Source organism: Sapajus apella, unplaced genomic scaffold (genome assembly GCF_009761245.1).
Source record: "Sapajus apella isolate SASKATOON/1434 unplaced genomic scaffold, GSC_monkey_1.0 scaffold1, whole genome shotgun sequence".
In the NCBI taxonomy this organism is placed as follows: Eukaryota; Metazoa; Chordata; class Mammalia; order Primates; family Cebidae; genus Sapajus; species Sapajus apella.
The window spans coordinates 79149489-79162685 of record NW_022436941.1 but is presented as its reverse complement, the minus strand read 5'-3'; the positions used below and the strand labels follow the sequence as shown (position 1 = coordinate 79162685).

Genomic DNA, 13197 nt, shown 5'->3' with positions numbered 1-13197 from the left:
TGGCTGGGTCTCCTATCTTCCCTGCATACTGACATCACACATGTTTAGTTCAGTATCTCTCCAGGACTTATATATTTCTGTCACATAGGTCCCTTTTGCCTTCTTTATGTGGTTCTTGCTCCCAACTATTATCTCAGCTCTCTCTATGTTTCTTTTTTTTTTTTAAATGATACACACTACTTGCTTTTATCACACACACACAGACTTAAAAGGCAGATCCAAGTCAGTACCAGCTCTGTTATTGTCACCATGAAATAGTTGTTTAGTTTCTTTCATTCAATAAGCTTAAAGCATTAAGTGATTAGCCCAGATAACAAAAAATCATTGTCCCAATTAAATATCTTTATTGTTTTTCCCCCTTATTAATTCTTAGGAATTGCTTGTGCTTTAAAACAACAAACACATAAGATTAAATTTCTTATTGTGTTTTGACAGACTATTATTATTTGGATGGTTTACTTTTTAATCCCCTACTTACCAATGGACAAAATTCTATTTAGAATGCACTTACTGTTTTTAATGAAGCCATGAATCTTCAGGGTAAAAAAATACAAAGTGGAATGAAGACTTAGACCATTTTTTTTTTTTTTTCTTTTTCTGGACTAAAACCACTTCTGTGCCTGTCACTGTGTCATGTATCTCCCCCTACAGGTAAAAAGCAGGCAGCTGTACTAGTTTCACTGCTCCTATAAAGAACTTGTATTTTCCAAAGTCAAAATCCAGAAGTCCTTTGCCTTACGGTGCTGGTCCCTATGCCTCTGGGGTATAAGTAGCAGATATAATCGAAATAGCTATAATTATAAAGACATGTCCAGTGAGAGGTTGGGATGAGAAATTTTCAAGTTCATATACAAATAATACAATGCCACATCTATTACTCAGGAGTTCATATTCTTTAATACTTCATTTAGTTTCTTTAAAACATATACTTCCACAGTGGGTATAAAGGCCACCTGAATTTAATGGGTTATTTTACTTTATAAATAAGTAAGTGTAAGAAGGGCCCTGGACTCGAAAAAGAAACCACATGTTCCTGTCTTTGTCACTAAGTAGCACCTTCTCTTACTAGGTCTCAGTTTTTCATCTTTAAAATAAAGACATTTAAGTACCTTTTCTTCAGAGTTGTGTCCTTGAGTGAAAATCCTCTAATTGGAGATGATTAAATAGATATACTGGAAATACGGAATTTCAGAAACATTGAAAATGGTGTTGTGAAGACATGACAACGTTTAATGAGACAGCTGCAGAACGCTTGTCTTGAGCTAACGTTGCCTGAAAATGAAATGCTTACAAGGACTGACTGCCCCAAGCTACATGGCTGTGATTCAAAAAAGGGATAATTGTCCCAGTCCAGGTATGGCTTGGGCATCCCTGACTCTTTGCCACACTCTCGTGTTTCAATGTTTCTTTTTTTTTTTTTTTTTGAGACGGAGTTTCACTCTTGTTACCCAGGCTGGAGTGCAATGGCGCGATCTTGGCTCACCGCAACCTCCGCCTCCTGGGTTCAGGCAATTCTCCTGCCTCAGCCTCCTGAGTAGCTGGGATTATAGGCACGCGCCACCATGCCCAGCTAATGTTTTTGTATTTTTAGTAGAGACGGGGTTTCACCATGTTGACCAGGATGGTCTCGATCTCTTGACCTTGTGATCCACCCGCCTCGGCCTCCCAAAGTGCTGGGATTACAGGCTTGAGCCACCGCGCCCGGCCTCAATGTTTCTTTACTTCTGGTGCGTACCACACACTAAGGACCTACGGAGGTGAGCCTTACTCTAAGTGATAAAAGGGTTACTAAAAACGTCATGCCTGACTGTGTGAAAACAAAATCATCAATGAAATGCACCAAAGAAGCTGACGCATTATTAATATTCTCTGCTAGCTCTGTTCTGCCAGCTTTTAAATTAGCTTTAGGAACAAAAACATATCAGGCATGGGTCAGGGTTGTAGGAAGAAACACTTGGAGAGTTTCTCACCACATTCTGAACTCTATCCATTTTTTTCTTCTTTAGGAGACAGGGTCTCACTACATTGCTGAGGCTGCTCTTGAATTCCTGAGCTCAAGCAGTCCTCCCACTGTGGTCTCTTGAGTAGCTGGGATTATAGACGGGTGCCACCATGCCCGACTTAAACTCTATCCTTTTGTATAACTTATCTCCTTGAATTCTTGCAAGGGTCCTAGGAGTTAAGTATTCAAATCTCCAAACCGAGGAAATAAAGTGAAAGGGAGAGACTGGGTTCACCTTCAGGCTTCAAATGCCACGCATCATCTTTCTGTCATATCACAGTAAAGAGCAAAAGAGCACTTAGCAGTGAGTCTCTTTTATAAGTGCATACTTCAAAGCCTTACTTTTAAGGAATTGTTAGCTCATTTTAGACCTGTACATTTACCTACTATATATGGAAATAAAAACTGGTCAGTGACCTACCTGCTTTAAAACCCTAATGCTAATTATATTTTATAATCAAACTCTCGGTCAGGCGCAGTGGCTCACACCTATAATCCCAGCACATTGAGAGGCTGAGGCAGGTGGATCACTTGAGGTCAGGAGTTCAAGATCAGCCTGGCCAACATGGTGAAACCTTGTCTCTACTAAAAATACAAAAAATTAGCCGGGAACGGTGGTGGGTGCTTGTAATCCCAGCTACTTTGGAGGCTGAGGCAGGAGAATCACTTGAACCCGGGAGGTGGAGATTGCAGTGAGCCCAGATCTCGCCATTGTACTCCAGCCTGGGAGACAAGAACAAAACTTCGCCTCAAAAAAAAAAAAAAAAAAAAAAAATTCAAACTTTCCTGGCTTTAATACATGTCAAATGTAATAACCTTGAAAAGAGGAAGCGAGTATTATAAATTCTATGGGACAACTCCTTAGAAAGCATGGTACGTCATATGCAGACAGCTGAAGTTCTTAACTTTTCTTTTTTAAAAATTAGAGTTGGTTTGCAGAAAAGTGACAGAGAATTAATACTTTTCCTTCAAACACTTATGACTCAAAAGTGAGTTCTTAGACTTTGAAATTCATCCTGAACAAAAGTCTATCGTCACTATCACAAGGCTCCCAGCATGTGTAACTGATGAGAGGAAGGGAGGCTGTGCTGGGAGCAGCAGGAGACCCCATTTTGATGGGCACAAAGCAAGTGCATCCATTTCGGCCAATTTAGGGACTCATAAGTTTTACTCCTGCGATCCTGTAAGCTTGCCTCTCTCACTGTTCCCTTTCCTTCCCTTGTCTCTTTGTCCTATTCTTTCCATTACCCCTTGTTATGGACTTGTGTGCCCTGAAAATTCATTTCAATATCCTAGCCCCTGATGTGTTGGTATTTGGAGGTCGGGCCTGTAGGAGGTGATTAGGTCACGGGGGTGGGGCACTCAGCACTCACAAATGAGACTAGTGCTCTTATAAAGGGCACTCATGCAACCTAGAAGAAGGCTGTCACCAGAACCCAATCATGCGGGCATCCTGATCTCAGACTGCCAGCCTCCAGAACTGTGAGAAATAAATGTATGTTGTTTATCAGCCACCCACTCTATGGTGCTGTGTTATAGGGGCTCAAACTGACAAAGAAACCCCTAGCTCTATGTATACAGTGGGCCCTAGAAACAAAACCATGTAATAACAACAAAAGGTAATTTTAAAACATGTATTAAGCGCTGGTACTATGAGGCACTGTGCTAAGGGCATCACGTGTGTTAACTCATTCAACCAAGCAACTGTATGAAGCAGTGTCACTATTTTATAGCTAGGGAAACTGATCAGAGAAAGGGTATGCAACCTGCCCAGGGCCACAAAGCTCTCATGATAGAGCATGATTTGAGTTCTGGGCAGGCAGAGCAGCCGCATGACACAATTCTGGTGGGACCACGTCGTGATGTTCTGTGGTGTTACCATCCAGAGGCTCCTGGAGCTCTGTGCTCTAGCAGCCTATTGGATCAGCCCAGAACTTAACTGTTAGGCTACACCGTTAAGTGTAGACCTTAAATATAATTTCGAAGAAAGCCCTCATTCATCTTAAAGGCTGCCTCACTGAGTCTTTTCAACACTTCTTCGCTCTTCCTAGGATGACCTCCAAGGTAGAGCCAGGTTCCAACCTCAGGGGGAGTGAGCCTAGAGGGTGGGGCCGGAGCAGTCAGCTGCTGAAGCAGGAAAGGCACAAGCACCTTTTCTGAGTGTCTCAAATCTTACTAATGTAAAAGTCTCAACCATCATTATTACTTCACTGAAGTTTTAAGAGCCCACTTTTTCAAAATGTGCTCAGAAAGAGGAATCTTCCCCTGCTACTGCCCTCATCCCCCTCTCCCCATGTCATGTTCCCACCTCGGTTTGCTATGTTTGGGCAACAAAAATGACATCCCATCTTTAGTCAGTTCATTTCCTGTTGTGCTTTGTGAGGAGCCCAGCTGCACTAAGTGGTAGCAACAGTTAATTAGTTGCCCTTTCTAGAAAAGGTATTTCTATTTCCCCATTGTCCCTACGCCTCAGGTCAGGAGCTTGTGCGTACGAACGAGGCCATCTTCACCTGAATTTCCCAATTTCTGTGGCTTGTAATTCCCTCTGGTACTGTTCCAGGGTCCCCTTACTATGTGTACATTTCTAAGAGCATCTCTGAGGTCTGTCACATGTGCTTAAGATCAAGTCTGTACCCTCTGAGTGCAGGTACTCTCTCCTGTTAATCTGTGCCTGGCATCTGCTGGGGTGGCTGGGCAGCTGCCCTGACCACTGAGCACCCAACTGTCTGTTGTCGGACACAACAATTTCCACTGGTACCTGATGCTACTCTTCTGGGAGAATGCTGCTCCACCTGTGAGGCCAGCTCATATGTGACCTCAAGCTAAAAAAGCTTCCAAGAATCAAAATAGCACTGCATTCTGCCCAAACAGCGTCAGTCTTGCTTATTGCAAAATTGGGGGTTGAAGGTAGTCCCTCTTGAAAGCGGTCAGACTTAGTGCCTGGAGTAGCATGAGGACATGCTTCTATGTGACTTCTCTCACTAGAGGCCCCAGGTACAGTTTCACAAATGTACGCCTGTCCATCCCTCAGCATAGGAAAGTGTATAGAAACAGAGGGATCCAGGTCCACATATCCAACTCAGTTTAGCCTCATTTATATTGAAATTGAGTTTCTGCAGAAGAAATCAGTTATTCAAAGTATATATTTTAGCATATAGAAACTGTTATTGTTCATCTCTCTCTCTTTTTTTTTTTTTTTTTTTGTTTTTGGAGACAGTCTCACTCTGCTGCCCAGGCTGGAGTGCAGTGGCGCAATCTCAGCTCACTGCAACCTTTATTTCCAGGGTGCAAGCGATTCTCCTGTCTCAGCCTCTCAAATAGAAAGGATTACAAGTGCTTGTCACTAAGCCCAGTTAAGTTTTATATTTTTAATAGAGACAGGGTTTAGCCATGTTAACCAGGCTGGTCTTGAACTCCTAGCCTCAAGTGATCCACCTGCTTCAGCCTCCGAAAGTGCTGGGATTACAGGCATGAGCCATCACCACCCCCAGCCCTATTGTTCATCTCTTGATCAATATCAAGAACAAAACTGGTTAACCATATATGTACTATGAAACTATAATTGGAAGTCATCCCCAGTAATATCTTGAAAGAGTAACACAAAGAAGAGAATCAATACTTTAACATTCATTGAAATACAAGTCCCATTTGATGACATTCAGAAAAGACATTAACAATGATTCCAGAATTAACTCTAATGTGGTGACCACAAGCACAACAGACATCTGAATATGAAAAAGTTAAGTGCACTCAGTAATAACTTAATAAGAGCTACTCAGCACATTATAGGTTGGAGCTCAAGGAAGACACTTGAATCCAATGAAGAATTGTTCTAGTTTGGAGAATATGCTAATTTTCCTCTGGTAATAATTTTAGAAAACATAGGTTTTCTTCTCCAGGCAATTATTTTAATGAATCAACTGGAGTTTCAAGAAATAATCAAATAAGTTCAGTTTGGTTTCAGGTTCAGCAAAATGAGATCATGCATTCTGTTTTTGAATGAGGTTGAGGTCAGGTCCTTTGTCTAAAACAGACTAATAGATAGGAATTGAGATAATCTTATTTTTATGCCCTTGACTTCTTTGATTTTTCCTCCTGTTTCTCTTTCCCAAGCATCTATAGATTCCTGTGTTTTGATCTCATTGAACTTTTCTGTATTGTATGTTAACTTCTCTTCCCTTCCAAACTGAGTTTATTGTCAGATCTCTCAGTCTTTTATTGAACTACTGGAACAATGTTCCTTCCTACACACAAGTGGGATACTGATGAACCAACAAGGTACTCCTTTTATCAATGCCTTCACTCTTATTAAACTAAATGACCACACATTAATATCATGCTAATAACATGTGTGGAACCAGAATGGTAAGCGACTTGAAGGTAACATCATCTCTCAAAATACAAGTGCCCAGAGCAATGCTCAAATGAGTATAAGCACAGAGTTAAATGGTTAAAAACAATGTACATCAGTAAAAAATGTAAATCAGTAAAAATTTTCCAAATAACAGCTTGCACAATTTGTGAGATCAATGGTAGAAATGATAATGTAGAGAAGAAAGATTTCATTTCTTTACAATTTTCAAATTGTAGCATGAAATTGGTATTGGTGTTATATTGACTCTCGGCAGAAATGGTTTCTTCCTAGACATGGGAAGAATAAGCTCCAGATCTTTCTTACCTGTTATGGTGGCTTTGTTGATGGATGGTTGGTTGCACATGGGTGATCTTCTGACAAAGACAGAAAAATACAAAGCAGTAAATATGTGGGGCTTGTTGATCTGATTGCTCTCTGAGTCATTTCAGATATAGCATTTTACTTTAAAAGATTATTTTTAAGTTTGGACATGCAAATGAGTTCTTTCAGACTAGCCAGACAACTCCCTAGGTGTTCTTTGTATTATGGTTCAGATCACACATGTCCAAAAAGAAAACTGTTAAATCTCACAGTGATTGACTTGGGGTAAATAAGCTGATGTAAGTGCCACTGGGACATGAGAGAAGAGGAAATTCATATTGACTCTATTCACTGCAGCCAAGGCTTACAGACTTTCTGAATTTGAAAAAGCAGTCAATTTATAATTGCTTTCCCTAGCATAGGGTTAAGAAATTTTTATTGTTGGCATAAATTCTCATGATTGCCTGTACATTATGAGAAGCGAATGATTTGTTGTAAACTATCTTATAATTAGAGAAGCTATTTGAACTTTTTTCTTTCTGTTTTCTTATATTGAGAAACATCTCTGATATATTTATTAGAGAGGTATATTAATGACTTTCTAAGTAGATACTATAGAGGCTTTAGAAATACTATAAGCCAAAGTATAATTAAATAAATTCTATCTTATATTCTCTGTTTTCAGATGCTTGCCAAGTTCCCCAAAATGACTATAAACCACTTGAAGTTAAAAAAAAAAAAGCATACTCTGATTAACTTATATTCCCTATAGAGCCTAGCACAATGCATCCAGTATTCAGTCAATGCTTAATAAATAATGTTGAAAAGAATATCATTGATAAAATATTCATCAACATTTTTGAAATATAACTTTATAACATTATTACTTATGATTGACAACTTTGAAAATATAATAATTAAAAAACACTTTTAGATTCAAAGAGTCTGATATAAATATATTAGATATACGATAATTATAGATATATATTGCCTCTACTAATGGCTAACACTTAATAAACACTTCCTGTGGACCAGACATTGCTAAATAAGCACTTTAAATGAACTATCTCATTTAATCCTCACAATAAGCCTTAAGGAAGTAAATTTCCTTGTTCTCATTTTACCAATGAGAAAAACAAAACTCTGAGAGTTTGCAGAACTTGTTTTAAGTAACAAAGCTGAGATTTGAACTCTACTAAAGTAGTCCTAGGGCCTATACTCTGCTCTGTTGCCTTAGTTTTAGATGTTTTTTTTGGAACCTATATGCACAGCCTCACATATGTGCAGATGGCATCAGGCTCTTCAAATACGCCTTGCTGAGATGACTCTCTTAGCAGGGCTGGGGAAACGTGGGGAAAGCAGCCTAGGATTTTGTAAATTCTCACTGGTTCCACTCAGCCTCTGGCTCCCTTTCATTTCTCTTTAGTTTATTGGTAACAGTTTGGGATTAAAATTTTGTGTTTGATTGAAAATGCACCAAATTTTACTTCTGAATTATTTTAGTTTTTTAATTATAAAATAACATGGTTGGGGGGAAAATGGGGAAAATTTAAACTTGATAAACCAGAAGGTTAATGTTTTAAGCAGATGCTCTGAAATAGCTCTGGTCTATATACCAGTAATTATCTTCTTTTTAAATTTTTCAAAACAAATTTTGAGACAGGGTCTCACTCTATTGCCCAGGCTGGAGTGCAATGATGTGATCATAGCTCACTACAGCCTTGAACTCCTGGGCTCCAGTGATTCCCCTTACTACCTCAGCCTCCCAAGTAGCTGGGACTACAGGTATATGTCACCATGCTTGGCTAATTAATTTTTTTTTTTTTTTTTTTTTAGAGATGGGGTCTTGCTGTGTTGAACAGGCTGTTACTTTCTTGCTAAGAGTTTATCATTCAAATAATTGATATCCTGATTATTTCTTTTCAGTCCTTGCTCTGTGAAAATGTAGAAATCATTGATTTTGTCTGGGAAAGGTATGAAATGAATATTTTTATACTCTTCTACAGTTTTGGAAAACCAGATGGTTGACTTGTTACTAATTATCTCCTCTTACTATCAATCCTACAATTAATTGGCACTCAGAAACTTGATAGCTCAACAAGAAATGGCAAGCAGAAAATATTAATCCTTTGATCCATGGTTGTATCGATACCTCCTTTAACGACAAATGAGCCAGGACTCACTTCTGGAATGAAAAAAATCTCAAGAGCAAAACAAAAACAAAAAACCCAAGGTGACAGGAGCCAGTAGTGTCTAACAAGTCAGTAGCGTGCGTCTGAAGACCGGCCCACGGGTCGGGTTTTGAACGCATTCTTCCTAGACTCCTTTTCTGCAGCAAATAAAAAGGGTGGCTTGTGCAAGGTAGCACACGCCTTCCACAAAATCCAAAGGTGAGCGTGGAAATGCTCTAGTGGCTCTATGAGTGCCAGCAGGGAAAATTCTCATTCCTCCAGGGTCATTGTCTGATGAACCAGGTACATCACTTCGTTCTGCCTGAACAGAATTGAGTTGAGCCATGCATAGATTGAATCCTACTACTCTGATGCCCAAAGAATCTGATTTGGTTTGAAACAGTAATAGAGGCACAAATTTGCATTGACCAAAGGAAGACCACAGGGCCTTTACTCAGAGTCTGCCAGATAATACTATTTGGTTAGATATCACCCTGGGCATTGTCAAGACAGGGAGGAAGTTTGGGCTTAAGCTATGATTTTCTGTTTTCTTCAAGCTCTTCCTTTCGGTTTTAATCTGTTTGGTCCCTGTAAGTCAGCAGAAAACTTCTTGCATAGAACAGGCCTCAGATCATCTCTCTGAAGCCTGACTGATCAACTGTTTGCCCGTCACAGCTTTAAATGCTGGTACCCAGGTGACCATATGTAAAAGAAGCATAAAGGCAGTTTCTTGTTCACCTTTTAAAAACAACAAGTTCAGTTTCCTGGGTAAATTTGAGACAAAAAAGTTTGGGAGTGATAACCAGTAACTTCATTTCTTCTGCAGAGCTGAGACTCTCTAATGGAGAGGTGACTGACCTGATAAGCTACCAAATCCTCAAAGCCCCAGGGGGCTGCTGAGGTCAATATGCTATTGTATGGCCATGTTACATAGAAAACGTGATTGGTAATAAACAGGTACCTCAAAGCACACCCTCAGGTTTCACATGCTGAGTTACTACTTTACTCTATCAGCAAACAGGCCTTTGCAGAGTGATAGACTATGTATTATGCTAGGCACAGGGAATACAGATGTGAGCCAGCTACATCTCTACTCACTGGGAACTGACAATGTCTAGCAGCATCCCAATAGACAAATAGGCAACAGAAGCACAGAGAGATACACGTTAACATAGGAATGAGGCACGAGGTGCAATGAGACAAAAATGGAAAGGCACATCACCTTGATTAGGGCTTGTGAGTGTGTGTTTATGTTGGGTATTGTCAGGTGCAGTGCTCCAAAAGAAATTTTATTTAAGCTGCAACCCAAAGAATGAATGACAATTAGCCCAGTAGATGAGGAGAGGAAGACAATGAGAAGTGTACAGGCTGAGCGAATAGAACTGCAAAAATTCACTACCTGGAAATACAGAGGCTAATGGGTCCCATGCCAATTACTTGCATTGTGGCATTTATATCGATTTTTAAAAACTTTTTTTCTATCACAAGAAGTACTTGAATAATGGCCAGAGCTATTTTTGATAATGGAAAATGTGAATTTGGGAGGTCAATTTTATTATTATGAAATGGAAAGTTCAGATTTTTCATTATTTTTAAGAAGTAGTAACTACTATGAAATGTTATACACTTAGGTAAGTTATAGTTCCTAATACACTTATATTCCCTGTCCTCTTAGTATTGATTTAATTTTTTTTTTCTGGAAAATTATTTGAAGTTGGTATTTTAATATTTTATTTAGTATTAATAACAGATTTTTAAATGGACATTTAAATAATAGCAAACCAGTTTTTCATTTAATATCGAAAAATTACTTTTATCCTTTTAGATTTTTTTACGTTTATCAAGAACTCAAAATGATAATCATTTCCCATCTTAGCTGTCCCTCTTTCAAATGCTTTCTGTGTTGTCATATAAATCACAATTCTACTAATTGCTCCATGAATGCTGCTGATTTAAAAGTCAGTAACAGCAGGAGAATCAAATATTTTTGCTATGATATGGTGCTTCTCCAAATCATTGTTATCTTGAGAGGATGACTTTCAGCTGACCTTAAGGTGTGATGAGATTATTCACCCATGGTTAATTTATGAAGTAAGCCCAAACTATAAAGTTACCCTGAGTGTAAATAACTGGAGAGAAGACTGATCATGCCAGGTGATTTCTGACAGATGGAATCACCATATTTATTTGTCATATTGCTTCATGTCTGTTATTAGAACCATCACCACAAAGTATTTATAGAAAATTAACAGGACATCATATGACTTGGTGTACACGGTTAGACAACATGGCAACAACACAGATAAGTCTAACATATTGCCTGGGGTTCAATCACATTGAGGAAACTTATTTAAGAGTTCAGCAAAAAAGAGGGGGAAAAAAAGGATATCTTACTTGCTAGGTGCTCGGTCTTGCAAATTAGTTAATGCAGCAAAGTTGTTTCGTACAGTTCGCAGACTGGCCAAGACCTACAACAAGAAAGGATTCTTGAAACTTCTTGAACTAAGGCCATTTAAAATACACTGGAAAATGGTTTGTTAAGAGAAAACTTGATACTGCTTGCAACTTAGTTTCATATACCACTAAAGAATCTCCCAACACTTAGTGAAATTTGCAGGTATCCACATGAAATCCAGAGAGGCCAGACTGCAGGGATTTTCCAGAAATCTCTCCGCATTGTCTATGAATATGGTGACAGTAGCAGCAGTTTCCACGGTATTATTTCTGGGTTCCTTAGTCACCCAGACAATACTCCAGGCGATATACATATAGCACATTTCAAATAGTATAATATAAAATGTGAATAAATCTCACTTTAGGGATAAAAAATTCCCTGCTCCCAAATTCTCTTCAAAAATTGATTAAGATTCTCCTAATTTTAAGTTGGCAAGCGAAGCAAATTTTAAACTGTTTTTCTACCTTTGATACATGGCTACTCTAGCTAGTAAGCATTGTTTTCTTTTGTTAAGGTCATCTGAATTGTGCATTGTAAGCTCTCAGGGATGCATTTCTTACACAAAGCGCTACTGCCCTGTGCATGTACAATGCCTGGCACACAGAAGATAATAAAAATTTGTTGAATAAATGAATACATAGACACAACATGGCCACACACATGACAAGGCAGGACCAATAGGTGTCACTATCTCTAGTAGTCTCTTCCTTTATCTACTTCCAGTTGGAACTAGAAAGTAGCCAATGGACTGCAAGTGAGCCTAGGAGAAGGTTAGGAGGACATTATCTCCTTCTTCCTTCTTCCCTTTCTCCTGAAATGGGCAAGTTTTCCCAGGGTCGAATCCATATTAGATGGGATTATAAGTGATCTCAGTGACCACTAGAATGCTAAGTTTATGTAAAACACAGATTTCAAATGTCCAAGTAGGTACTATGTAACGACCTAGACGGCCTGGCTCTGCTATGTAGTAAATGTGTGAACTTGGACTAGTTATGTATCCTCTCTGTACCTCAGCTTCCTGAGCTGGAAAACTGGGATAGTGATATGCACCTCGTAGAACTGTTGTGAGGATTATATGGAATGACAGGTTTGGTGCCCAGAACAGTGCCTAGCAAATAGAAAGCATTCAGGCAATATCAGTGTATTTTTGACTTAATGACTTTGACTTAATGACTTGGCATGCACATGGGAAATTCCTTAATCCCTAGCATTGGTAATTCAAGAGTCTCCAAATTTTTAATTGTTCCAAGGGTTCCAAAGTTGTTTTCAGAAATTTTTCATGTGGCACAGATCTAGACTAAAATCAGTCTAATTTTTTTTCTAAGACAAAAATGTCCCAGACTCTTGTTTTGTTGTTGTTGTTTACAAAATTGACATTCATTTGTGTAAGTCAATGGAGAGCTGTATATGTCCTGGGACAGTGACTTACAGTGTTTTCCCCTGAAGGAGTTAATGCTGCTTCCTAAGAAGCCAACCGTGATTAACTCAGTCACTGGAAAAACCTGGCTCATTATCTCATATAAACAACCCACGGCTCTGAAAGGTCACGCTGCCTATGATGGAGTAGTCAAATAGCCAACTGCTGACATCAGACCACGATGTCTTTCATTAGGCATGAAATCTTGAATGATGCATAAGTAAATCGGATAAATGATCCACTGTCATTAAATCATACAGGCTTAATTTATGTTTTAAAAAGCGAATATGAAACACACTAATGAAGACTTTAAGATAAATTCATTGCACCAGATAATCGATCCACTTCCTAGGAAAAAATTTGAACCCCGGAATTCTGAGATTTTTATTCCAATACATAATATTTAAGTTCATTGCAGTTGACAGCTAGATAAATAGACATAGAACTGCAGGCGATTTATTTTCTATGCTCATTTGA

The 13197-nt window shown here is 38.9% G+C and overlaps 1 protein-coding gene across 12 annotated transcripts in view; it reads right to left on the bottom strand.

The window, feature by feature from the left end:
• Nucleotides 1-13197, bottom strand: part of PDE4D (phosphodiesterase 4D) — a 1549195-nt gene that overhangs the window by 203851 nt on the left and 1332147 nt on the right. For 11 of the 12 annotated variants that reach the window (XM_032281891.1, XM_032281808.1, XM_032282629.1 and 8 more), the window contains 2 exons: nucleotides 11243-11316; nucleotides 6681-6730 (listed from right to left, as the gene is read on the bottom strand). In XM_032281891.1, coding sequence (XP_032137782.1) covers nucleotides 6681-6730; nucleotides 11243-11316 — 124 coding nt within the window. The remainder of the gene's footprint in view (nucleotides 1-6680; nucleotides 6731-11242; nucleotides 11317-13197) is intronic. The other variant, XM_032282373.1, reaches the window with a different exon arrangement.